Genomic DNA, 24,702 nt, shown 5'->3' with positions numbered 1-24,702 from the left:
TTACTGATCGGTCCAGAACTATTTCCTTCTAACTATTCCCAATTGTGTATGTCAGACATAATTAGGACTGTACACTAAAGAGAAATGTTAAAATGTAATAATGCCATTAAATCTGAGAAATATTTTTTACTTTAACCCTCAGTATATCAGGAAAAACAGCCAGTACTAGTTACTATCTGGCTCCAATGAAACCTTTATATTGTTAAGCTATTTAATGAAAAATGCATAGAAGTATGAATAAAAAAACAGTGAAAACAATTTTATTAGAAACACATGCCAGGCACAGTGGCTCACACCTGTAATCCCAGCACTTTGGGAGGCCAAGATGTGTGAAACACCTGAGGTCAGGAGTTTGAGATAAGCCTGGCCAACATGGTGAAACCCTGTCTCTACTAAAAATACAAGAATTAGCCAGGTTTAGTGGTGAGTGCCTGTAATCCCAGCTACGTGGGAGGGTGAGGCACGAGAATCACTCGAACCCAGTAGGTGGAGGTTGCAGTGAGCCCAGATTGCACCACTGCACTCCAGCCTGGGAGACAGGGTGAGACTGTCTCAAAAGAAAAAAAAAAAATTAACAACAATCTAAACATGCCAGGCATGATAGCTCCCATCTGTAATCCCAGCACTTTGGGAGGCCAAGGCGGGAGGATCGTGGGAGGATCACTTGAGCTCAGGAGTTTGAGACCAGCCTGGGCAACACAGCAAGACTCCAACTCTACAAAAATAAAAAATTAGCTGGATGTGGTAACACATGCCTATAGTTCCAGCTACCCAGAAGGCTGAGGCAGGAGGATCACCTGAGTTTAGGAATTCAGGGCTTCATGAGCTATGACTTCACCACTGCACTCCAGCCTGTACAGGCAAGACCCTGTCTCAAAAATAAGAATTTAAACACATGAAGCCTTTTGTATCAGGTAAATTTTGGTGCTTAACAGCATAAAATATTTTTAAACTATCATATGTCCTTTCAGAACAAGATGGTCTAGGTTCTTGTCACAAAAATATTGCTTGATAAAGGCCTTCCTGTTGAATGACTAGATGAGAGACCATATTTTTTGTTTGTTCTTAGAAATATGTCAATTCATATTGACAAATATGAAATATGTCACATGTCATCCGAATTTTCTCATAATTCCTCTAGGATGTTGTAATCTGAAGACCCAGAGTCTGAAATTTCACTTATCTGGCCAATTCCATTATCATCATCATTAGCCAGAAATGCTATCTCTTTGCATTTATTTTGATTTATTTAATAACTGTGAAACATGTCAGATTTTTTCTTGTCCATTTTAAGTGGAAAATGAAAAATTCTAAATTTCAACTATATTCAAATGAAGGCTAACAGTAGACTAAAAAGAAGGTGTTTCCAGTCCTTTTTAATACATTCTTGAAACATAACGTTCTGGGTCCCACAGTAAGAAAAGGAAGACAATCTATTTCACTATTGTATCTTCATTATTTAGGTGATTTCATCATTATTCACTTTCTTGTTATTTCAGTCTTTTTTAGCATACTTGGAAATAACTGATGAGTAATGATGAATGATAATAATTCCTATGATAAAATAATAAAATGTTTCAAGATGCAGGAAATATGATCCCTGAAGTCTCATCATGATTTAGATTTATAGGAGGTCCAGTGGACATTTGGTGATAGTAAGAGAGAATAAGTTTTCTTCAGTTTTTTAAATGAACAGCTTTCTCCTTGTTCTTTTGTTAGCCTCTAGGAAAGAATAAATGCCAATTTTTTCAATTAGTCAAAACCACTCAAAATTTTAATAGTTAAAACTGTTCAAAAACAAAACTTGAAAACAAAACCGGAGCCAATGGACTCCAACAGCACCCCAAGGGTCAAGAACGCTTTACCTCAAATTATCTTAAATGTTGGTACCAGCAGGACTGAAAATCACAAATGCAAATAAAGCACCTATTAAATTAGAAACATTATTTTCAACGAAAGGATAGAATATAACGGGTGTTCCAAATTACCAGTAGTACTATAAATTAATACAACACTTTTTAGAGGAATGGTATCAAAAACTATTTTTAAAAACTTCATCCTTTTAAACTCAGAAATCAAACTTTTTCAACCATAAGACATAATCTGCTGCCTTCAATGCATTTGAAAATAAATAAATAGAAATAAAAATTAAAGTAAAAAATCTGAAATGTCAAGAAAACCATATGAATAAAAGTATTTACTACAATGGTATTCATAAAAGTTAAAAGTCAGAAAAGACTAAGAAACTCAGGACTAAGGAATGGCCTATCATACAGCCAATTTTAAATGATGGTGAGAACACTATACAGCAACACAGAATACAGTTCTTCATCCTTATTTCAGATGAGACTTCTCACCTTTAAATCTGGACACATACTGCTATAAGGCAATGCTCACAGATATTCACCAAATAAGCATTTAAGATAAAAATATTTAACAAACTTGAATATTTTCATATTACCACCTATCCCAAACGTATTCTTGCTTCCACACACCCTTTTGTGACTACCAAAACCACCCAAACCAAATCATTTCAGTGCATTTTATGCAGTTTTGGTTCACCCCTACACTGAGCACTGCCAAGCAAATAGATAATAGTTAATGATCAGCATATACTAAGTGACTTAATTAAATGAAAAATGTAGTACATACAATTAAATACTACACTTCAGCTATGCTAAAGCAGGCACCATGTGCACACACATATACACACATACAAAGCCTTGGAGGACTGCATCAAAAAAATAACGGCAGTTATATTCCTATGGGAGATTTGTTTTGGTAGTTCTCACATTTCAACTAAAATTTTTAAAACAAAATGACACATCTACCAAATTGTTTAATCTAAGCTAGTAAAAAAAAGTATATACTTTGAAATGCTATTCCAGGGAGACTGCTGGGACACTATCATACATTCATTACAGCACTGTAAACTGATACAACACTTTTGGAAAGCAATGTGTAATACGTGTCAAAAAACCATAAATGTGTTTATACCTTTGACCTAAAAACTTCTACCCTGGGAATTTATCACAAGGAAATAACATAAAAGAAAAACATGCGCAAAGATATTTGATGTAACACTCTAATATTTTAAAATATTTAAAATGCCCAACAATAAGAAATTGGCTAAGTAACTAATGGCATATTCTTTTAAAAACAGGAAATATAAAAAATACGCAGGAACAAGGAAAACATAACAAATAATAAGTTAAAAAAAAAGCAGGCCGGGCGCGGTGGCTCAAGCCTGTAATCCCAGCACTTTGGGAGGCCGAGGCGGGTGGATCACGAGGTCAAGAGATCGAGACCATCCTGGTCAACATGGTGAAACCCCGTCTCTACTAATACAAAAAATTAGCTGGGCACGGTGGCGCGTGCCTGTAATCCCCGCTACTCAGGAGGCTGAGGCAGGAGAATTGCCTGAACCCAGGAGGCGGAGATTGCGGTGAGCCGAGATCGCGCCATTGCGCTCCAGCCTGGGTATCAAGAGCAAAACTCCATCTCAAAAAAAAAAAAAAAAAAAAAAAAAAAAGCAGAACATAAATAATGCTGAACAAAAAGAGCAGAACTAAGTTGTGCTAATTGATCCAACTAGCTAAATATTATCTTCATAATGGAAAAAGAGAGGCACACTAAAAAGAAGAAAAGCTGCTGTGTTAGAATGAGAGAAATATGTTAACATTTTTAAAGTATCTTGTAATGGGACTCTGGCAACAATGTTAAAAAATCAAAATATGAGAGGAACATGGAGAATAATGGACAGTAATTTAAATTTCTGAATAGAAAATTGAGTTTCAGATAGGATATCATAAAGCTTTTATTAAAAAAAATTCTGTTTTAGATAGATAAATTTCCTCAAGGCAAACAAATATTAAGTATATTCATATGTAACTGTTCTCACAAAGTTCCAGAGAAGCCAAATTATGAACAAATTGTTACTATGCTTTCTAAAACAAGCCATCAATGGCTTAAGGTCGTATGCTTTTTCTCAAGATTTTAAAAACATTCTTTGACATCTAATTGGATATTCATTAACACTAACAGAAATGGAAAGAGTGCCACCTACTGAATTGTAATCCCTTCCATATAAAAAAGGAGTTCGTTTTCTTATTTATACTGTAGAATTTGAAGTCAACAAAGAGTAAAATGGATGATAAAATATTACTAACAATAGAATAATGTATTTAACCATTATATTTTCACTACAGTATACGTGGTGAAAATGAATTATAAGTTTAAACCAAGTCTGATTACATGAGAGAAATGATCAATTAATGCATGCTAATTGTACATGTGACATAAGCACAAAATATCAATTAAGCAACACAATCATCCAACAACTAACCACAGTGTTCAAAAAAAAAAAAAGAGAGAAAGAGAAAAAGACAGAGGGAAAGAGACAGGAGATACACACAGAGGAAGAGAGAAAAGTTAATACACTTTTTTCCTGTGGTAAAGCTAGGTACAAATAACTACATGTAAGCAGCATTTTAATTAAAACATCTTAAATATGTCTAAGGCTTCAAAAAAGATTAAAAGTTACTTAAAAGCAGATGACTACAACTAAAAGCAGATCAAAAAATGACGGAAGACAAATGCAGACATTGAAAAGATGACTGCAGCCAGGAACGGTGGTGACTCATGCCTGTTATCCCACCACTTTAGGAGGCTGAGGTAGGAAGATTGCTTGAGCCCAGGAGTTCAAGACCAGTCTGGGCAACACAGCAAGAGCCCATCTCTACAAAAAAAAAAGTTAACTGGGCATCGTGGTGCACACCAGTAGTTCCAGCTACTAAGGAGGCTGAGGTGGGAGGATTGCTTGAGCCTGGGAATGTGAGGCTGCAGTGAGCTAAATGGCACCACGGCACTCCAGCTTGGGTGACAGGGCAAGACCCTGTCTCAAGAACATATTCACAAGGTCCAGCCTGTCCAGCTTCTGTGAAGTTCCAAGGGAAAGGTAGAGCAGAGCCTCACTTAACCAGAATATAGTAAAAGCCCCAAACAGACACAGAATAAGCCCTAGCAGGTGCACAGCACGTCAGAATTCCCGGATTAGAAGAATTCCAGTGGGTATTACGACAAGTGCATATATTTACTGTACTGAAAGTGTTTCTTCAGAAAACATAGTATGACAACCATTATACTCAGTGCTGAGATTTTTGAGAAACAGATTGTAAATGTGGGCCTGCCCTCGGAAAATCATATCTAAGATCTGTAAAAATATAACATTGATATCTAATTTGATTATAGTAATTATCCAATGGGGGTTATTATTCCTATTTTACAAATGATGGAACTAGGGCTTAGAAGAAGAAATAACAGATAGACCTTATTGGGGAAAAAGTGAAAAAATGGCTTTGAATTGTCATGCTTCGATGACATACCAAACTATTAAATCTTTGGTAGTCAAAACTATGACATGACAATAGTGACTGTTAGATATCATTGGACAAATTTATACATATATCTCTTATATATATAGCTTATATTTATACATATACCTTATATTTATAGATATATATCATATACATATGATATATATATAGCTTTAAGCCCCCATCTAAAAAAATTTAAGGTTAGTGTTTAATCTTTTAGAATAAAACTGATTTTAGTTTTTCTTTTACAGCAATTCTGTTCTAGGAACTCAAAGAATATTAATTCAGGGCTGGGTGTGGTGGCTCACACCTGTAATCCCAGAACTTTGGAGGGCCAAGGCTGGAGATTGCTTGAGCCTTGCAGTTCGAGAACAGCCTGGACAACATAGTGAAACCTCATCTCTGCAAAAAATTTGGTGAGTCTGGTGGTGCATGTCTGCAATCCCAGGTGGTAGGATTGCTTGGGCCCAGGAGGTAGAGGTTGCAGTGAACTACAATTGCGACACTGCACTCCAGCCTGGGTGACAGAGGAAGACTCTGTCTCAAAAAAAAAAGAAAAGAAAAGAATAGAATATTAATTTAATATCCTTCAATGACAAACAGGAAAACAGGGCCATCTTCAAATAGGGTACTCATGAAACTCAATGAATGATAGGCGGGCCTCTGCCTCTCACACGGGGCGCAGTGCCTGACCAACACAGGCCCACCGTCCTGTTTAATCTTTCATTTTAAAGCAAGTGTACCTGCTGCCCTTAACATAAGCAACCAAGTCTGCCCTGGATACCAGGTTCTTGTCATGTTTTAGAATCCTGAACTTGACCTGATTCCTATTTTTAAAAAATAAATAAAAGGTTTTGTTGGAAGATTCCCTGCAGACTATAAGGTCCATTCTAAAATTTAACTCTGGATCTGGCCAGTCTGCTCAAGATCTGCATATTCAGATATCTCATTACCCAGCCAATCTCCTAAGCCTGAAACCTAGCCTCCTCTCTGCAGCACTCCCTCTACAATTTATCACCAAATCCTGACCATTCAGTACCTCCCAAATTTGGTTCTTCCTATTATCTGTCCCCCGGACAACTGCCACAAGCTCTATCAAGACTCTTCCAGTGATATCTCCTGTCCTAAGTCCATCCTTCTCAGTACCAACAGAATTTATAATGCAAACACCCTAACCCCCTAACTAAAAAATGTCCATTGATTCCCTTATTCCTGTAAACACACTAGGTTAGAAACCTCTGATATTTATAGTGTTGAAGCACTCTGTTTTCCTTTAAGTATCCCAAATTATAATTTTAAATAGTATATATACATTAGTCTAGCCCTTCTTTCCCCAAGTAGACTGTAAGCTCTAGGAAAGCAGGGAAGGCCCTTTGTTCCTTCACCTATCTTCAGAAATAAGCAGTGAGCCTGCAGACAGCAGGCTCTCCATAGCTCCTTGATGAATGAATGAAGGAAAAAATCATTTTAAATTTCCTTTTGGCATCAATGGCACAGAATCAGTATATAACCACTGTAAAAGAAACAAGTAACACCAGACGCCGTGGTTCATGCCTATAATCCCAGCAGTTTGGGAAGCAGAGGCGGGCAGATCATGAGGTCAGGAGATAGAGACCATCCTGGCCAAGATGGTGAAACCCCCGTCTCTACTGAAAATACAAAAATTAGCTGGGCATGGTGGTGTGTGCCTGTAATCCCAGCTACCTGGGAGGCTGAGGCAGGAGGATTGCCTGAACCAGGAAGTTGGAGGTTGCAGTGAGCCAAGATCGCGCTACTGCACTCCAGCCTGGCGACAGCAGAGCAAGACTGTCTCGGGAAAAAAATAAAAGGCAAATAACTTGCTATTATTTTATCTGAAATAGGAAAGTTCTATGTAGCTGTATGCAGTCATCAGTTAAATAAAAGGCAATGATGACATTATTCAATTTCAGATCCAAATTCAGGAAAGCAAGACAAAGGAAGTCCTACCTTACAGCCAAAATACTAACTGTGGCTCGATCTCATCTCACTGCAACCTCTGTGGGGTCCTACCCTGAGCCAGCCACACAGCACTGCCGCCTGCTCCTCCTTGACATCCCTGTCTTCCCTTCACACATGTAGGAAAACTTCCAAAAAACCTAAGTGCCGGTAAAGAAATGTTAAATTTCTGGCAAATTTTAAATTTGGAAAAAAAATAACAAAATTTTTTTTTTGTTTAGGATGACTAGAAAAAAGTAGACAAATTTGGTGTTTGTAGTAAATATCGAAACACTCCATTTTCCTAAGATACCTGATAGAACTACTTGGCTAATTTAGAAACATAAAAATTATTTTTCTTCTTTAATTTTTCAATCCCTTAAATACTCTCCTATCCAAAAAGTTCTTCTTGAACATTGGAAATGTGCTTTTGTTTTTATAAAGCCAGACAGATTAAAGGAAAAACTTTTTTGCAAGGAAGAGAATTTTGGCAAAGTCCACTCTAAATTTGTAAAGTCACTCTAAATCTGTGTATGCTGGGATTTTACTCTTTATGCTGACATGTATACACCTTCACTGTAGTGCTAATCTTTCTGGCTTTAATGCAATGTAAAAGATACACAGATTTCTAAAAAACCTACTTCAATCTTTATGCTGTCAGTAAAAAACTATTCCTGAGGATAACAAGAATAAGCAGAAAAAGTAACCTAAATAGAAGAATAAGATGTTAAAAAAAACACAATGTAAAAAATTAATTGCACTCAAGAAATCAATTTGATAGCTGGGTGTGGTAGCAGGTGCCTGTACTCCCAGCTACTCGGGAGACTGAGGCAGGAGAATTGCTTGAATCCAGGAGGTGGAGGTTGCAGTGAGCCAAAATCATGCCATTGCACTCCAGCCTGGGCAACAAGAGCAACACTCCGTCTTAAAAAAAAAAAAAAAAAGAAAGAAAAGAAACCAATTTGAAAGGAAAAAAAACAAATGAAGAGCCACAATACAAACCTTTGTTCTTCTATCTGTGACCTTGAGAATAATGCCAGGGCCATGAACGACACACAAAAGATGGGGCCGAGACTACGAAACCTGGGATGCCACTGTCACATCTATCACTTCAAAGCCGTGTGACCTTGGACGAGCTAATTTTTGAAACTGCTCCCTCATTATTCTGAAAAACTTCCCATAAAAGCAGGAGTGAATAAGTTTCTCCATGTCTTGAATTTAACTCTCATAGAATAGCAGGACCAGAAGTTTTATGCAAAAAAAAGAAAAAAAAATGGTGAAATGGAGAATAAGTGTAGGACTTAAAGAAAAAGCAAGACCCGGGTAAGTTATGGAGAAAAAACCAGTAATTAGAACAAAATACATGAAATATGATGGTAGAGATATATATTACATGGGCATTCAAAGAAGCCAGGATGGCCCTGGTGATGGAGGACAACTCCATGCAGCATGAGCTGACACGGGTACATTGTTCCTTTTGAGAAACATTACCAGTTTAATGATTCTGAAAGTAAAGCATGAAGCAATGAAGGGCAAGAAACTAACATGTAAAGTAAGCAGAAGTCCTATCACACAGGGCCCTGTAGGTTTATGCTAAGAAACGTGTACTGAACACCACAGGCACATCCCGACATCAGGCCCTGGTATGATTTCAGGTATAATCTTCCAGCTCAGATGCTGCTGGATTTAAACAACAACAACAAGCAATGCCTCCAGACAACTTCCCTGGATACACAGAAGGCACTTTCCCCAGACCCTAGAACTCCAGCCCAACAGGGAAATGAACAGGAAGGTATCTGAGAGGGCCAAGAGAGGAGCAGCCAGATCCTTAACTAGGGGGGCTGGGTGTGGAGGCGGCTTGCAGCGTTGGGTGTTAGGGGGCCAGGAGGTATTCTAAAAGCCTGTCCATTAAGAAAACTGGCTTGGCCAGGCACAGTGGCTCATGTGTATAATCCCAGCACTTTGAGAGGCCTAGGCGGGCCACCTGAGGTCAGGAGTTTGAGACTAGCCTAACCAACATGGTGAAACCCCATCTCCACAAAAAAAAAAAAAAACATGAAAATTAGCCAGGTGGTATACACCTGTAACTTCAGCTACTCATGAGGCTAAGGCAGGAGAATCGCTCAAACCAGGGAGGCAGAGGTTGCAGTGAGATGAGATCGAACCATTACACTCTGGCCTGGTCAACAGAGTGAGTGAGACTCCATCTCAAAAAAAAAAAAAAACAAAGAAAACCTGCTTGGTAAAGGCACTCTTCTGCTTAGGAAAGTCCTCCTCAAGCAGACTTCCAAACAACAGCAGAAAGCAAGGCCAAAGAGGGGCGAGAGGAATATCTCACTCAACTCTCTACCTTCAACACCAGTTCCTTGTGTAGGATCCGACTCATGGCAGGTACCCATACACACAGCACTGAATGGAGTCAACTAAACCCTACTCCAGCTCTGCTCCCAATTCCCGATGCAACAGGAGGCAGGTTAATTCACCTATGTTTTTTAAACTTCCATTTCTCATTTTTCTCCTTCCATAAATGGGAATGATAGCAGCGTCTGCCTTTAGGACCTGTTTCAAGATTAAATGAGATAATGCTTATGAATACATTATGTGATATCATGGATGAATTATTTGATGGCTGCTTTTACATTTTAACTTTTAAAAAAATACAAACATTATTTTAGCACCTGAAAGTCACGTAAACATCTTCATTAACATTCCTCTATTAAATCAGTAAGTAAATTTAAGTTGAAAGAACAAAGATCTTTTCAATAACTACAACTATCCCTTATTTATTTATTTTTTTGAGACAGGGTCCCACTCTGTCACCCAGGCTGGAGTACAGTGGCTCACTGCAGCCTCGACCTCCTAGACTCAAGCGATCCCCCTACTTCAGCCTCTGAGTAGCTGGGACTATACAGGCTTACGCCACCACGCTTGGCTAAATTTTTTATTTTTTATTTTTTCCGAGATAGAGTCTTGCTTTGCTGCCTAGGCTGGAGTGTAGTGGTGCATTCTAAGTCACTACAACCTCTGCCTCCCGGGTTCAAGTGAATCTCATGCCTCAGTCACCCAAGTCAATGAGATTACAGGCATCTATCACCACTCCCAGCTAGTTTTTGTTTATTTAGTAGAGACAAGGTTTTCTCATGTTGACTAAGCTGGTCTTGAACTCGTGGCCTCAAGTGATCCGCCTACCTGAACCTCTCAAAGTGCTGAAATTACAGGCATGAGCCACTATGCCCAGCTGATTTTTTCGTTTGTTTTTTGTTTTAGCTGGAATCTTGCTCTGTTGCCCAGGCTGGAGTGAGTGCAGTGGTGCAATCTTGGCTTATTGCAAACTCCACCTTCCTGGTTCAAGCAATTCTCCGGCTTCAGCCTCCTGAATAGCTGGGACTACAGGCACATGCCATCACACCCAACTAATTTTTGTGTTTTTAGTAGAGACAGGGTTTCACCATGTTGGCCAGGCTGGTCTTGAACTCCTGACCTCAAGCAATTTGCCCACCTTGGCCTCCCAAAGTGTTGGGATCACAGGTGTGAGCCATTATGCCCAGAGACATTTTTAAATTTTTTATAGAAATAGGGTATCACTATGTTGTCCAGGCTGGTCTCAAACTCCTGTGTTCAAGCGAACCTCCTGCCTTGGCCTCCAAAGTGCTGGGATTACAGGCATGAATCTTCACACCCAGCCAAAGCTCTTTTTATTTTGATGCAAAAAAGAAAACTCCTCTCCATATATGTTTCTGGTTTTCCCTGAGGAAAAACAGTTGCTCACTGTAACTGTAAGCAGCTGGAGAGCCACTAAGTGTTTTATACTGTGGGATGTGTTCATTTTTTGTCTAATAGTTTTGTGTAGAGAAGGACCGTTCAGACAAGAGATAAAGGTTTAAACAAAGGAAGTGATGGGATCGTATTTTGAAAATTTTTTAGGAAACAAAATTAGCAGAATTAGAGACGGGGAATGAGGGAGAATGAGAGAAGAGGTCGACATCAATTCTCACATTTCTAGCCTGAGTGACTGAGATGATGCCACCAACTGAGATGGATAACACAGGTGTATTCAGGGTAAGAAAACATGGAAATGGCCAGCTGCAAGCGGCTGCAGGGTCTGAGAGGTGTGATGTGGAGGCAGTCTGGTGAGCTATCAGCATACAGACAGGGGTTCAAACCATGACAGTGGGAAGTCAGCTCTGAAACCAAGTAAACTGAGAAACACAGTAGGTAAAGGATAAAATTTTGGAAGCACCAATGGTTTGGAGGTGGGAGAGCCAGGAAAGATGCGCTTAAGAAAGGCCTCAACAGGAGAATTGCCTGAAACCAGGAGGTGGAGGTTGCAGTGAGCCAAGATCGTGCCATTGCACTCCAGCCTGGGTAACAAAAGCGAAACTCCTTCTCAAAAAAAAAAAAAAAAAAGAAAGGCCTCGAGACGGAGCTCATCACATCATCACATAAGGAAAGTGAAGGGAGTATGATGGCGCTGAAGAAAAGCAGCTTCGAGATGTGCCCAACAGTGATGAAAGCAGCAAAAAGCTTCAACAAGGGGAATCCAGGGAAGAAAGCGGCAGCTGGGGCAAGGTAGTCTGTGCATCTTCCCAAATTCCCACATGAACACAGGACAATGAACGTAACCAGGTGACAGAGTACCCCCATCAGTACCAAAATACAAGCAGGTGAGAACATGCCACCAAGAGTCGCAAGACCCAAGTATGAGGCACCTGTGCAGGGGAAACAGTGAGAAGCGACGGGAAGACTGACCTGAAATAGGAGAACCCCAAAAGGGCCACGAGGCCTCCGCTGGAAAGCCCTGGCAGGCCAACCAGAGAAGACTGGCACAAGCTGGGAAGGATGGGACCACTTCAAGTACAGGGCATAGGAGGGCATGGGTGAGATCCAGTGGGGCTGGAAGTTGAGCCCAGGAGCTTTCAGACCTGACCCTCGCTGCTCTCTGCCAGGACACAGCCTCACTGGGAGGACACAGCTGGCAGTGGAATCTCAGTTGAGTAGAAAAAGGAAAACTGACATGAAGGAAAGAAGATCCAGGTAAAAGTGGTGGAGAAAAACAGATAGAAATTCTCAGGGGGCAAGTTCCCATAGTTGGAACATTCCACAAAAACCACAGAAGAGGGAGCACTGCGAAGTCGGAGGAACTACTCTGAATCTCCTAAAGCAAGCTTGTCCAACCCACAGCCCACGGGCCATATGTGGCCCAGGACAGCTTTGAATGTGGCCCAACACAAATTCATAAACTTTCTTAAAACATTATGAGATGTTTTGATTTTTTTTTCCTAACTCATCAGCTATCATTGGTGTCAGTGTTTTCTATGTGTGACCAACGACAATCCTTCTTCTTCCAACGTGGCCCGGGGAAGTCAAAATATTGGCCACCCGTGTTCTAAAGGCTCAGAAAAATAACTCACATACAGTTTCTATAAGGAAAAGAAGACTAAATAGCAAATCAACATCCCTCCAGACAATGAAAGTACAAGAGAAACACACACTCGAAAAAACAAATGAAGCTATAAAGTTCTATCTTAAAACAATCTAAGACACGAGAGAACATGAATCAGAATCAGAGACAACTCAGAAATTAGGGAGCGGAACTGAAGAAAGTAGCCATATGATCTGACGAGATACATATGGTACAATTACAGAAAATTGATTTCATAGGACAGAATGAGTCAAAAAACTTTTTTTTACCTGTTTCAGTAATCGTGAATGATAATATCAGTAGCAATATTGTACGTGTAATCTGGGATAAAGCAAATGAGTAATTATGGAATATTCTAATTTTATCATCTTCTTTATTTCTGACAACCAGAATTCTCAGTATGGATGAAAGTATTTATGGATGCAACATAAAAAATAAAAATCTTGTACTCCTAAATATGAATTGGAAAATCTGCATAAACTCAAGAAGAACGCTATCCACCTACCTATCTATTCACACACATCTACATGTACATAAATATTTATTTACTTATTGCCTAGAAACAATGACCAACTGAGTTATATATAATAAGTATCCCTTAGCACCAAGACTGTGTACTTGAAATGCTATTTCCCAGCACGGAGACAACTGGATATCCATATGCAGAAGAATGAAATTGGATCCTTATCTCATACCACTTACAAAAATCAACGCAAAATGAAATAAAGACCTAAATGTAAGACCTCAAACTATGAAACTGCTAAAAGAAAACAGAGGGGAAAAACTATAACACACTGGTCTGGGCAATTATTTTTTACATTTGGCCCCAAAAGCTCAAAGTGACAAAAGCAAAAATGAACAAATGGGATTACAGCAAAATTAAAAGCTTGTGCGCAATAAAGGAAACCACAGAGTGAAGACACGACCTGTGGGCTACGAGAAAACGCGTGCGCCCACACACCTGATAAGGGGTTTACATCCAAAACATACAAGGAACCCAAAAACAACACAACAAATAAAAAAAGACAAAATATATAAGGAACCCAAACGACTCTGCAGAAAGAACACTCTGGCTGTTGTCCTGCGCCAGAGGGCAGTCGGCAGCCATGGTGCCCAGTGGGAATGGCATGATCTTGAAGCCCCACTTCCACAAGGCTGAAGGGGGACCGCTCCAAACTCATCCTCTTCCCCAGGAACTCCCAGCCCCCAGGAAGGGAGAGAGTTCTGCTGAAGAACTGCAATTGGCCACCCAGCTGACAGGACCAGTCACACCTATCCAGAATGTCTATGAGGAGAAAGCTCAAGTCATCACTGAGGAGGAGAAGAATTTCAAAGCTTTTGCTAGTCTCTGCATGGCCTGTGCCAATGACTGACTCTTCAGCATATGGACAAAAAGAAACAAGGGAGCTACAGAACAGGATGTTGAGAAGAAAAAATAATGCTGGGCACGGTGGCTCACACCTGTAATCCCAGCACTTTGGGAGGCCGAGGTGGGCGGATCATAAGGTCAAGAGATCGAGACCATTCTGGCCAACATGGTGAAACCCTGTCTCTACAAAATATATAAAAATTAGCTGGGTGTGGTGGTGAGCGCCTGTAGTCCCAGCTACTCGGAAGGCTAAGGCAGGAAAATCGCTTGAACCCAGGAAGTGGACGTTGTAATGAGCTGAGATCACGCCACTGCACTCCAGCCTGGCGATAGAGCAAGACTTCGTCTCAAAAAAAAAAGAAAGAAAAAGAAAAGAAAAAATAAAGCCCTCTTGGGGACTTGTAATAAAAAAAAAAGAAAGAAAACCCTATAGAAGGAAATAATCCAGTAAAAAAATGAGTAGACATTTCTCAAAATAAGACATACAAACTGCCAACAGATATACAAAAAAATGTCCAACATCACTAATCGTTACAGAAATAAAACCACAATGAGACATTAGCTCACACCTGTTAGGATGGCTACTATAAAAAAGATGAAAGACAACAAGTGTCAGCGGGGATGCAGAGAAAAGAGGCAACCCCCGTACACTGCTGGTGGGAATATTAATTAGTACAGTCATTATGGAAAGAGATGTAGAGTTTCCTCCAAAAACTAAAAATAGAATTACCATATAATCCAGCAACCCCACTCCTGAGTATTTACCCAAAAGATGTGAAAAGATTCTGTTAAAGCGATTCTGCTCTGCCAAGTTCACTGCAGTACTATCCTATAGCCAACTCACAGATATAACCTAAGTGCCCATTAGCAGATGAGTGGGTAAAGAAAATGTAATAGGCCGGTCGCCATGGCTCACACCTGTAATCCCAGCACTTTGGGAAACCGAGGTGGGCAGATCACAAGATCAGGAGATCAAGACCATCCTGGCTAACATGGTAAAACCCTGTCTATACTAAAATTACAAAAAATTAGCCAGACATGGTGGCACATGCCTGTAGTCCCAGCTACTCGGGAGGCTGAGGCAGAAAAATCGCTTGAACTCGGGAGGCGGAGGTTGCAGTGAGCCAAGATCGCGCCACTGCACGCCAGCCTGGGTGACAGCGTGAGACTCTGTCTCAAAAAAAAAAAAAAGAAAAGAAAATGTAATATATATATACTGCAGAATACTATTTAGCCTTTGATAGCACAAGAAGGTGATTATATCAACAATAATTTATTGAACATTTTATCTTGAACTCCTGGCCTCAAGCAATCCTCCTGCCTCAGGCTCCCAAAGTGCCCAGATTACAAGTGTGAGCTACTGCACCCTGTACATTTAAAAATAACTAGAAGAGTGTAACTGGCATGTTTGTAGCACAAAGAAATGATAAATTCTGGACCCGGCACAGAGGCTCATGCCTGTGATCCCAACACTTTGGGAGGCTGAGGTGGGCAGATCACTTGAGGATAGGGGTTTGAGACCAGCCTGGCCAACATGGCGAAACCCTGTCTCTACTAAAACACAAAAATTAGCTGGGTGTGGTGGCAGGCGCCCGTAATCCCAGCTACCCAGGAGGCTCAGGCACAAGAATCACTTAAACTTGAACCCAAGAGACAGAGGTTGCAGTGAGCCAAGATCACATCACTGCACTCCGGCCTCTGTCTCAAAAAACAAAAATAAAAAAGAAAGAAAGAACTGATAAATGCTTCAGGTGGCAAATATTCAATTTAATCTGATGTAATTATGACACATTGTGTGCTTTTATTAAAATATCTGATGTACTCCATCAATATTTACACTTACTATGTACCCATAAAAATTAAAAAGTATTATTCAGCCTCAAAAAAAAAAGGAAGGAAAACTTATCATTTGCGACAACATAGATGGAATTCAAACAATTCTGCTAAGTGAAGTAAGCCAGGCACAGAAGGACACATACCACATGTTCTCACTTATACAAGGATGAAAAGAATCACATTCCAAGAAGCGGAGAGTAGAACGGTGGCTCCAGAGGCTGGGGCAGGGATGTGGGGAGGGAGATGATGCTCAAAGCGTGCAAAGCCGCAATCAGACAGAAGGAGTACTTTTATTGAGCTACATCGCACAGCATTGTGAAAAACGAAAATAATAATGTATTACACATTTGAAAGTCATTAAGAGAGCAAGTTTTAAATGTTCTCTCCACAAAAAAAATGATAGGCATTTGAGGTGACAGATATGTTAACTAGTTTGACTCTATTTCACATTGTATCTATAAAACATAACATCACTTTGTACCCCCAAATACATACAAGTATAACTTGAAAATTTATAATTAAAAAAAGAAAAGAAATGCTATTTTCCAAGAAACCAGGGTTTCCTGGACAGATAACTTATACCAAGCGTAGGATGTGTCTACACACGCTGACCCTAGAACATTCTGATACACCAGAGGGTGATGACATCACCAAAGCCAATTCAGGTCATGTCGAAAGGACTCAGAAGCCAGAGTGAAGAAGCTGCCACTGGCCAAAGATGCAACAACTGAAGCTACAACACAGGTAAAAGTTGTAATGAATGAAATCTATCAAGTATGTTTAAATCTGTGAGTTCACAATGATAGCGTATTCAACAAAATTAGTCACCTTCTAAGGATGACCAATTCATTCTCTTGAAAACTGGGTATCCCAGTTTTTTTCATATGGTATGCTGTATGAAAAAAATCAAGCATTTACCCTGCTTCCACTACATAAACTATATCATTAAGTTACTAAACAGTGGATGAGGAAAAGGATTTTCTCTCTCTCTTTTTTTTTTTTGAGACAAGAGTCTTGCTCTGTTGCCTAGGATGGAGTGTAGTAGTGCAATCTTGGTTCACTGCAACCTCCTCATCCTGGGTTCAAGCGATTCTCCTGCCTCAGCCTCCCAAGTAGCTAGGATAACAGACACACACCAACATGCCCAGCTAATTTTTGTATTTTTAGTAGAGACGGGGGAGTTCACCACGTTGGCCAGGCTGGTCTCGAACTCTTGACCTCACAATCTGCCTGCCTTGGCCTCCCAAAGTGCTGGGAACATAGGCATGATCCACCATGCCTGGCCAGGATTTTCTTATAAAGTGATTCCAACTAAAGAATGAAATAAAAACAAAGTGATCGTATTATCATTACTTTACAACGCCTAATGAATTAATGATCTAGGCGCTGAGCATCAGCACTGCTAACGTCAACGAAAGTGAAAACTGGACATCTTAGCTGATAACTTGCCAAACCTAAATCTGGTCAATCCTTAGATTCCTGCTGCCAATTTGCAAGAAACACATTGAGTTGCACTATGAGTGCACAATGTACAACATCCAGCTGTGGGGCACTGTGTAGATCAAACAACCCAGATCCTCAACAAACAGACTGTAAGACCAAGAAAGGAATGGAAGGAGAGTTGTAAACTAAGCGTTAAATGACATGGCTGGGTACAGTGGCTCACATCTGTAATCCTGGCACTTTGGGAGGCCTTGGATGGTGGATCACTTGAGGTCAGGAGTTCAAGACCAGCCTGACCAAAATGGAGAAACCCCATCTCTACTAAAAATACAAAAATTAGCCAGGCGCGGTGGCCTGCACCTATAATCCCAGCTACTCAGGAGGCTGAGGCAGGAGAATCTCTTGAACCCAGTAGGCAGAGGTTGCAGTGAGCCTCAGCTCACTGCACTTCAGCCTGGGTGACAGAGTGAGACTCCAACTCAAAAAAAAAAAAAAAAAAAAGACATGTAAAGTAAAAAAGGGGTGCATGTGTGAAGAACATTAATGTGTCTAGGGGTATGTATTTGGCTGATAAAACCACGAAACTAAGAAGTAATTCCTATAAAGTCAGGACAGTGATTGGTTATTTTTGGAGGGAGGGAGGAAGGGGCTGGGGTGGGGTTGGGTACATAGAAGGGATTCTGAAACAGCTGGTAAAGTGCCGTTTCTTGAACTGGGAGAAAAGGTATGAAATTTGCTTCAGATCAACCATTTACATAGCAATTGGCATTCAGAGCCAAGGACTACCTCAAGAAAAGGATGGCAGGAGCGTGAGAAAGAAATGGCAGGTACTAAAGTGGCCATAGACTCGTGAGTCCAAGGAGTGCCAGAGGTCACACGGGAAGATGCAGAGGAGCCCATCTGCTGAACTAGGCTATTCTTGGGAATGGGAGGAAGGGAAGCGAAGAGACACTTTCATCGTACTGAATTCACTTGGCAATATATTTTTTCAGCAAGTTTGTATTGCTTTTGTTAACTTTTTCAAACACGTAAATGTTTACTTTTTAAAGAGCTTCATAATAAAAATAGAAATCTTAGTGGGGAAGGGGATAAATCCCCATGCAAAAGAGTTCCTAACAATGTATGCAGATATTCCACCTTCAAAGCGAGGGGTATAACTCCCATTCCTTAAGTGCGGGCTGCATAGAGGGCATTCTTTCCAAAGAGTACAGTAGGGGAAGAGGGGATAAAAGAGAAACTTTACTGTGGAGAAACCCAATAAACACCACCCCGCCAAGTGGTCACCATCAATATCAACAGTGATAAATTATGTTGACAGCAGATACCTTTGATGTGATAAAACGGGCACTTGACCTCTGTGGGCTTTCTCCCTAAAACTTCATAACCCCAATCTTATCATGAGGAAAACATCTGAAAAATTCCACTAGAGGGACACCCTACAATATACCTAACCAATAATCCTCAAAACTGTCAAGGTCATCAAAAACAAGAAAAGTCTGAAAGGCTGTCACAGCCAAGAGAAGTCTGAGGAGACATGACAACTAAACACAATATGATATCCTGGATGGGATCTGGAAATAGAAAAAGGACATTCAGTAAAAACTAAGGAAATGTGAATACCGTACAGGCGTCAGTTGATAAAATATCAATATTGGTTCATTAATTGTGATACACGTACCATCGTCAGGTAAAAGGTTAATAACGGAAGAAATGGTTCAGATGTGAGTGAACTCTCCAGACTATCTTCTCAATTTTTTCTGTAAATCAAAACTGTTCTAAAAAATAGTCTATTTTAAATTTTTAAAAAATAGAACCTCTAAAAGTGGCAATCTCACAGTATCTTTACCAAGTTTAAGTTGAGCTTGGTAAGTCTCCTGCAATAAGTCAGAGTACATGGTTTATATTCTTTTTTTTTTGTTTTTGAGAGATGGATTCTCACTCTATTACACAGGCTGGAGCAGCAGCACAATCTCCATTCACTGCAACCTCTGTCTCCTGGATTCAAGTGATTCTCCCATCTCAGCCTCCCAAGTAGCTGGGACTAAAAGTGCCCACCACCACAGCCAGGTAATTTTGTATTTTCAGTAGAGACAGGGTTTCACCATGTTAGCCAGGCTGGTCTCAAACTCCTGACCTCAAGTGATTTGCCCACTTCGGCCTCCCAAAGTGCTGGGATTTCAGAAGTGAACCACTGCGCCCAACATATATTTCTTTCTTATGCAAATATTTTGAACCAATCAACAGACCCCCTCAGAAGACCCTCATTGACCAGTGGCATAGCAACCACACTCTGAGAACCAACAGTGACTTTGGCATAGTACACTGTACTATTTTCAGACATTCCTCAGCACAATAAAATAGGAAGCAAAAAAATACGGTATTGGTGTGAATCTGAAAATATGTATGGCAAGCTGGGGAGAGAATGTTCTTGGATAAAACACACTGGGTACCAGCCATCAGAACTGTAACCGTCCAAGCAAAAAGATGCATGTATAAAATATTTTCAAAGAGGTCTCACTTCTAAACATATAATCAGATAGAACAGGCAATAACACCTTCCACATCATCTCCTCCTCTGTCATCTTCACACTGCGGATGATCACAGAGCTCCTCAGTCAAGGATCTACCCAGCCCAGCTAGTAAGTCTGTTCCCTCAGCTCCTCGGCATGTGATGGTAACACTACCCTACACTTAGTCTTCTTTTTTTTTCAGAGATGGGGTCCTGCTATGTTGCCCAGGCTGAAGTGCAGTGGCCAGTCCAGGCTCAATCATAGTGCACTACAGCCTCAAACTCCTGGGCTCAAACGATCCTCCTGCCTCCGCCTTCTGAGTAACTAGGACTATTGATGTGCCACTGAACCCAGCTTGACATCGATTCCCCTTATAGAATGACTTCACTAATGTATACTATATTTTGACTGAAAAGTAAATTCTTTAAGAACAAAAAAAGAAAAAGGGGAAGAGAATTAATATTCACTGTCATGTGTTTTATTTTCCTTTTTTTGAGGGGAGAGGATCTCACTGTCACTCAGGCTGGAATGTGGTGGCGTGACTGTAACTCACTGCAGCCTTGACCCCTGGGCTCAAGTGATCCTCCCACCACAGACTCTCGATAGCTGGGACTATAAGAGTGCACCACCATGCCCAGCTAAGTTTTTTATTTTTAGTACAGATGAGGTCTCACAACATTGCCCAGGCTGGTATCGAACTCCTGGGCTCAAGCTTCAGCCTCCCAAAGTGCATAAGCCATCACACCTGGCACACTGTTATGTATTTTATATATTAAACACTGTCCAATTTTATATAAATGTGTTAACAACAACAACAACAACAACAAAACACTTAATTCTTCATCTCCCCAGTGCAACAGGTATTACTGCATTTATTTTACGGATGATGAATAGAAAGTTCAGACAGTAAAGTGATGTGGGAAGACTAGAAACTCAGTGACTGGCTGAGTCATGTCTCAGTGACGCCATGAGGTCCATGCTATGCCTCTCACAGCCTGCTGCCTGCCCCTTCAGGCCTTCTATGTGTATACATTCGCCAGCTCCAAGTGCTGAGCAGAAAGACATTCACAGGCTTTTTTGACATGAACCAAGCTGAGTGGCTGGTAAGAGGGAACCCCTTGGCAGGACCTGGTTTTCTTTTAAGACCAAAGTCTAGCCTGTCTGTGGCTCCTAAGGAAGTAAAAGGAAAACAAAGAGCGTGGTGAACAGTATCATTATCAAAGGTGTTCACCTCTGTACCTCACTTTGCACCACTAATCAGAATACCAGGAACTTTCTAACATGCTGTAACCATGAAAAAGAAAACATTTCAGATTGTAAATGACAAGAAATGGTCTTGTATGGTTCTAATTTTAAATGGTAACCAAAGAACTGCATTCTATATCCTTTTCTCATGAAGAAGAGAAGGTTTTAATGAGCATCTTACTGTACTGCCTACCACTTACTGCATCCTTATAAACCGTATGCATATCTTACAAATCAGCAATGTTTTTCTTTCTTAGATAATCCACACGTTAGATGAAAAATGAAAAGTCGTGTTCTCAAGATTTATGTTATTTTCCTTTTAAAAATGTTGATAATTGGCCAGGCACGGTGGCTCATGCCTGTAATCCCAGCACTTTGGGAGGCCAAGATGGGCAGATCACCTGAGGTCAGGAGTTCGAGACCAGCCTGACCAACATGGAGAAACCCTGTCTCCACTAAAAATAAAAAATTAGCTGGGTGTGGTGGCCCATATCTGTAATCCCAGCTACTCAAGAGGCGGAGGCAGGACAATCACTTGAACCCGGGAGGCGGAGGTTGCGCGGAGCCGAGATTGCACCATTGCACTCCAGCCTGGGCAACAAGAGCAAAACTCCATCTTAAAAAACAAAATAAAATGTTGATAATTTATATTGGTTGCATAAAACTAAATGAGATTCTTATTTTGCTTCAAATAATTCAGAAAATAAACCCCAAAATTTATGGTAATATAGTAATTTCAGCCAGAAGTCAATATAAAAAAAATCACTAAATTGTTTTTCATACTTCTTCACTACCTAATCTAAATCTGATATCTTAGTTTCATTTCCTTGCTAGTATTTAAATATGATAACCATAACATTTTAAGAGAATTTTATCGTGGAATATTTTCATGCTATAAAAATAAGACACGAAGGACCAAATAGTTAGGTGTAGATTATGATCAAAGTCCTAGCTTTGGTTCTGGGCTGTTAGTGTGTTAGTATCACTCAGTAGAACCCACTGCAGCCAAGATCCAGAGTGTCTAAATGAGGATCCGTCAATTCACCACAAATCCCTACCACCCGGGGCCAGTATCTGTCCAGTTTCTCAGATGAGGCAACCCTGATGCACAGACTGTGAAACAACTTATATCAAGTTTAAACTAGTTCCTGAGACAAATGGGTAACGCTTCAAAGTGCTATTAAAGTAGAACCGATTATAAGAAATGAATTGCAAAAAATTGGAACCCTTGGGCACTGCTGATAAGAAGGTTAGATGGTACAGCCACTATGGAAAACAGTGTGGTGATTCCTCAAAAATTAAATATACAATTACTATATGAACCAGCAATTCTACTTCTGGGTATGGACCCAAAAAACTTGAAAGCAAGGACTGGAACAGATATTTGCATACCAATGTTCATAGTGGAACTAATCACAAGAACCAGAAGGTCAAAAGAGCCCAAATGTCCATCCATGAATGAATGGATAAACATGTGGAATGTATATATAATATAATATTATTCTGCCTTAAAACACACACACACAACAACATCCTGACACAGGCTACAACATAAATGAACCTTGAAGATATCTCATTAAGTGAAATAAGTCAATCACAAAAAGACAAATATTGTAGGATTCCACTTATAAAAGGTAGAACAGATAAATTCATAGAGATAAAAAAAAAAAAAAGAATGGTGGTTGCCAGGGGCTAGAAGTGGTGGAGAATGGGGTTATGTTTAATGGGAACAATGTTTCAATTTGGGAGGGTAAAAAAAGTTCTGCAGAAGGATACAAATGATGGTTGAATAACAATGAATACTTAAGGCCACAGAACTGTACACCTACAGATGGTTACAATGGTCTATTTATGTTATGTATATTTTACAACAGAAAATCATAAGTAAAAGTAATTGCTGGCATCATATGCATTGTCCTGAAATATACACGTTTTAGAATTTTTTACAAAATGAAAGAATTTAATTGTAACTTTTCCAATTCTTGTAAGAAAAAATATTTTGTAGTTGTATTAGAGATCACAAATTACTTAAATATCTCTTTAGAATCTTAGTGAACTTAGTGATCAATATCTAAAATTATGCAGAAAAAAAAGGAATTCTGTAATAGGAATGACCACTGTACCTAATTAGCTACGATTTTATAATCCAAAGTTCCATATGATCAAATAATAAACATTTCTACTCATCATAAAATACAGAAGTCTACACAATATCAGTGAATACTCACAATCCACTCACTGTTTCCAATATAAAGCCATGGCATTCAACTCATGGCCTGAATAATAAGGGGTGAGGAAAAGAGCTACCCCAATTTTTCTGTTTCAAAGGTTTTCTAATTTACTTAATATCCCATATATAATAGGGCTGTTGAAAGGCTTCTTTTTGGCTTCACTGTTCTCTACTTTAAATTTATAAAGGAGATAAATACTTCAGACATAACCCTGATCACACCATGGCTCTGCCTGGTAATATCAGTTGCAAGTTTGCTGGTTTAAGAGTTAGAACAATTTGTAAATAACAGTAAATGGTTCTATTGTGTTTCCAGAATTTATAAAGTCGGCATAGCATGGAAAACAAAGAGGATTAAAAATTCACTAAAATAGTCACTAACAAATGAAGAAGAAACACTCACAAACCTTCTTGAGAAGACACAATGGGTGGCAGGTAATCGGGAATGTATTCTTTCCTTTCCTCTGCATCTTTACTTCCAGGTTGAGGAAACTGAAGTACATTGTTCTTGCTAACAGGAAATGATGGAATTTGATGTGGGAAAGTGACAGGTTCAATGTTGTGAATATAGTCTTCCAGTTCATGCAGACTAACCCCCATAAGTTGGAAAGCTTCACCAACATCATCCAAAATTGGGTCTGTTCGGCCATCTGAAACAAAGTCAAAAGCAAATCAAATTATTTGAAGAAAATCCCATGAGTATATTTTTAAATATTAAGAAAAAGTAGTTAAATAAATATGCAGCTCAGAATCAAGTATTTTAACCTAGTTATTGGAAAGAATTTAATAGATTTTAAATCGAATATCACAGAATCATGCTTAAGCTGATTATTAAAGTCAAGTTCAAATACAATCAGACGACTAGCCAGAACACCACAGAAAAAATCCTGATCAGCTACTATAGAACAAATATCAAAGTAGTTTACAGATTATCAAAAGCATCTGGAACTGTGGCTAGCACACAGAAAATGCCCCCCAAATAATAAAAAAATACTGTGGGTTTTTTTTTTTTAAGAGATAGCATCTTGGCTGGACAAGGTGGCTCATGCCTATAATCCCAGCACTTTGAGAGGCCAAGGCACGCAGATCACAAGGTCAGGAGTTTGAGACCAGCCTGGCCAACATGGTGAAACCCCATCTCTACTAATAATACAAAAATTAGCCAGGCGTGGTGGCATGTCCCTATAATCCCAGCTACTCGGGGAGGTGGGGGCTGAGGCAAGATAACTGCTTGAACCCAGAAGTCGAAGGTTGCAGTAAGCCAAGATCACACCACTACACTCTAGCCTGGGTGACAGACCAAGACTCCATCTAGG

The 24,702-nt window shown here is 39.8% G+C and overlaps 1 protein-coding gene across 1 annotated transcript in view; it reads right to left on the bottom strand.

Annotated features, from left to right (window-relative positions):
• Nucleotides 1-24,702, bottom strand: part of TAF3 (TATA-box binding protein associated factor 3) — a 195,756-nt gene that overhangs the window by 165,532 nt on the left and 5,522 nt on the right. Inside the window, exon 2 of the mRNA XM_012443369.2 lies at nt 23,794-24,036. Coding sequence (XP_012298792.1) covers nt 23,794-24,036 — 243 coding nt within the window. The remainder of the gene's footprint in view (nt 1-23,793; nt 24,037-24,702) is intronic.

Source organism: Aotus nancymaae, unplaced genomic scaffold, assembly GCF_030222135.1.
Source record: "Aotus nancymaae isolate 86718 unplaced genomic scaffold, 86718_ANA_hifiasm-v0.15.2.pri h1tg000083l, whole genome shotgun sequence".
NCBI classification, from domain to species: Eukaryota; Metazoa; Chordata; class Mammalia; order Primates; family Aotidae; genus Aotus; species Aotus nancymaae.
The sequence above is the reverse complement of the archived record's forward strand: the minus strand, read 5'-3'. Positions and strand labels throughout refer to the sequence as shown.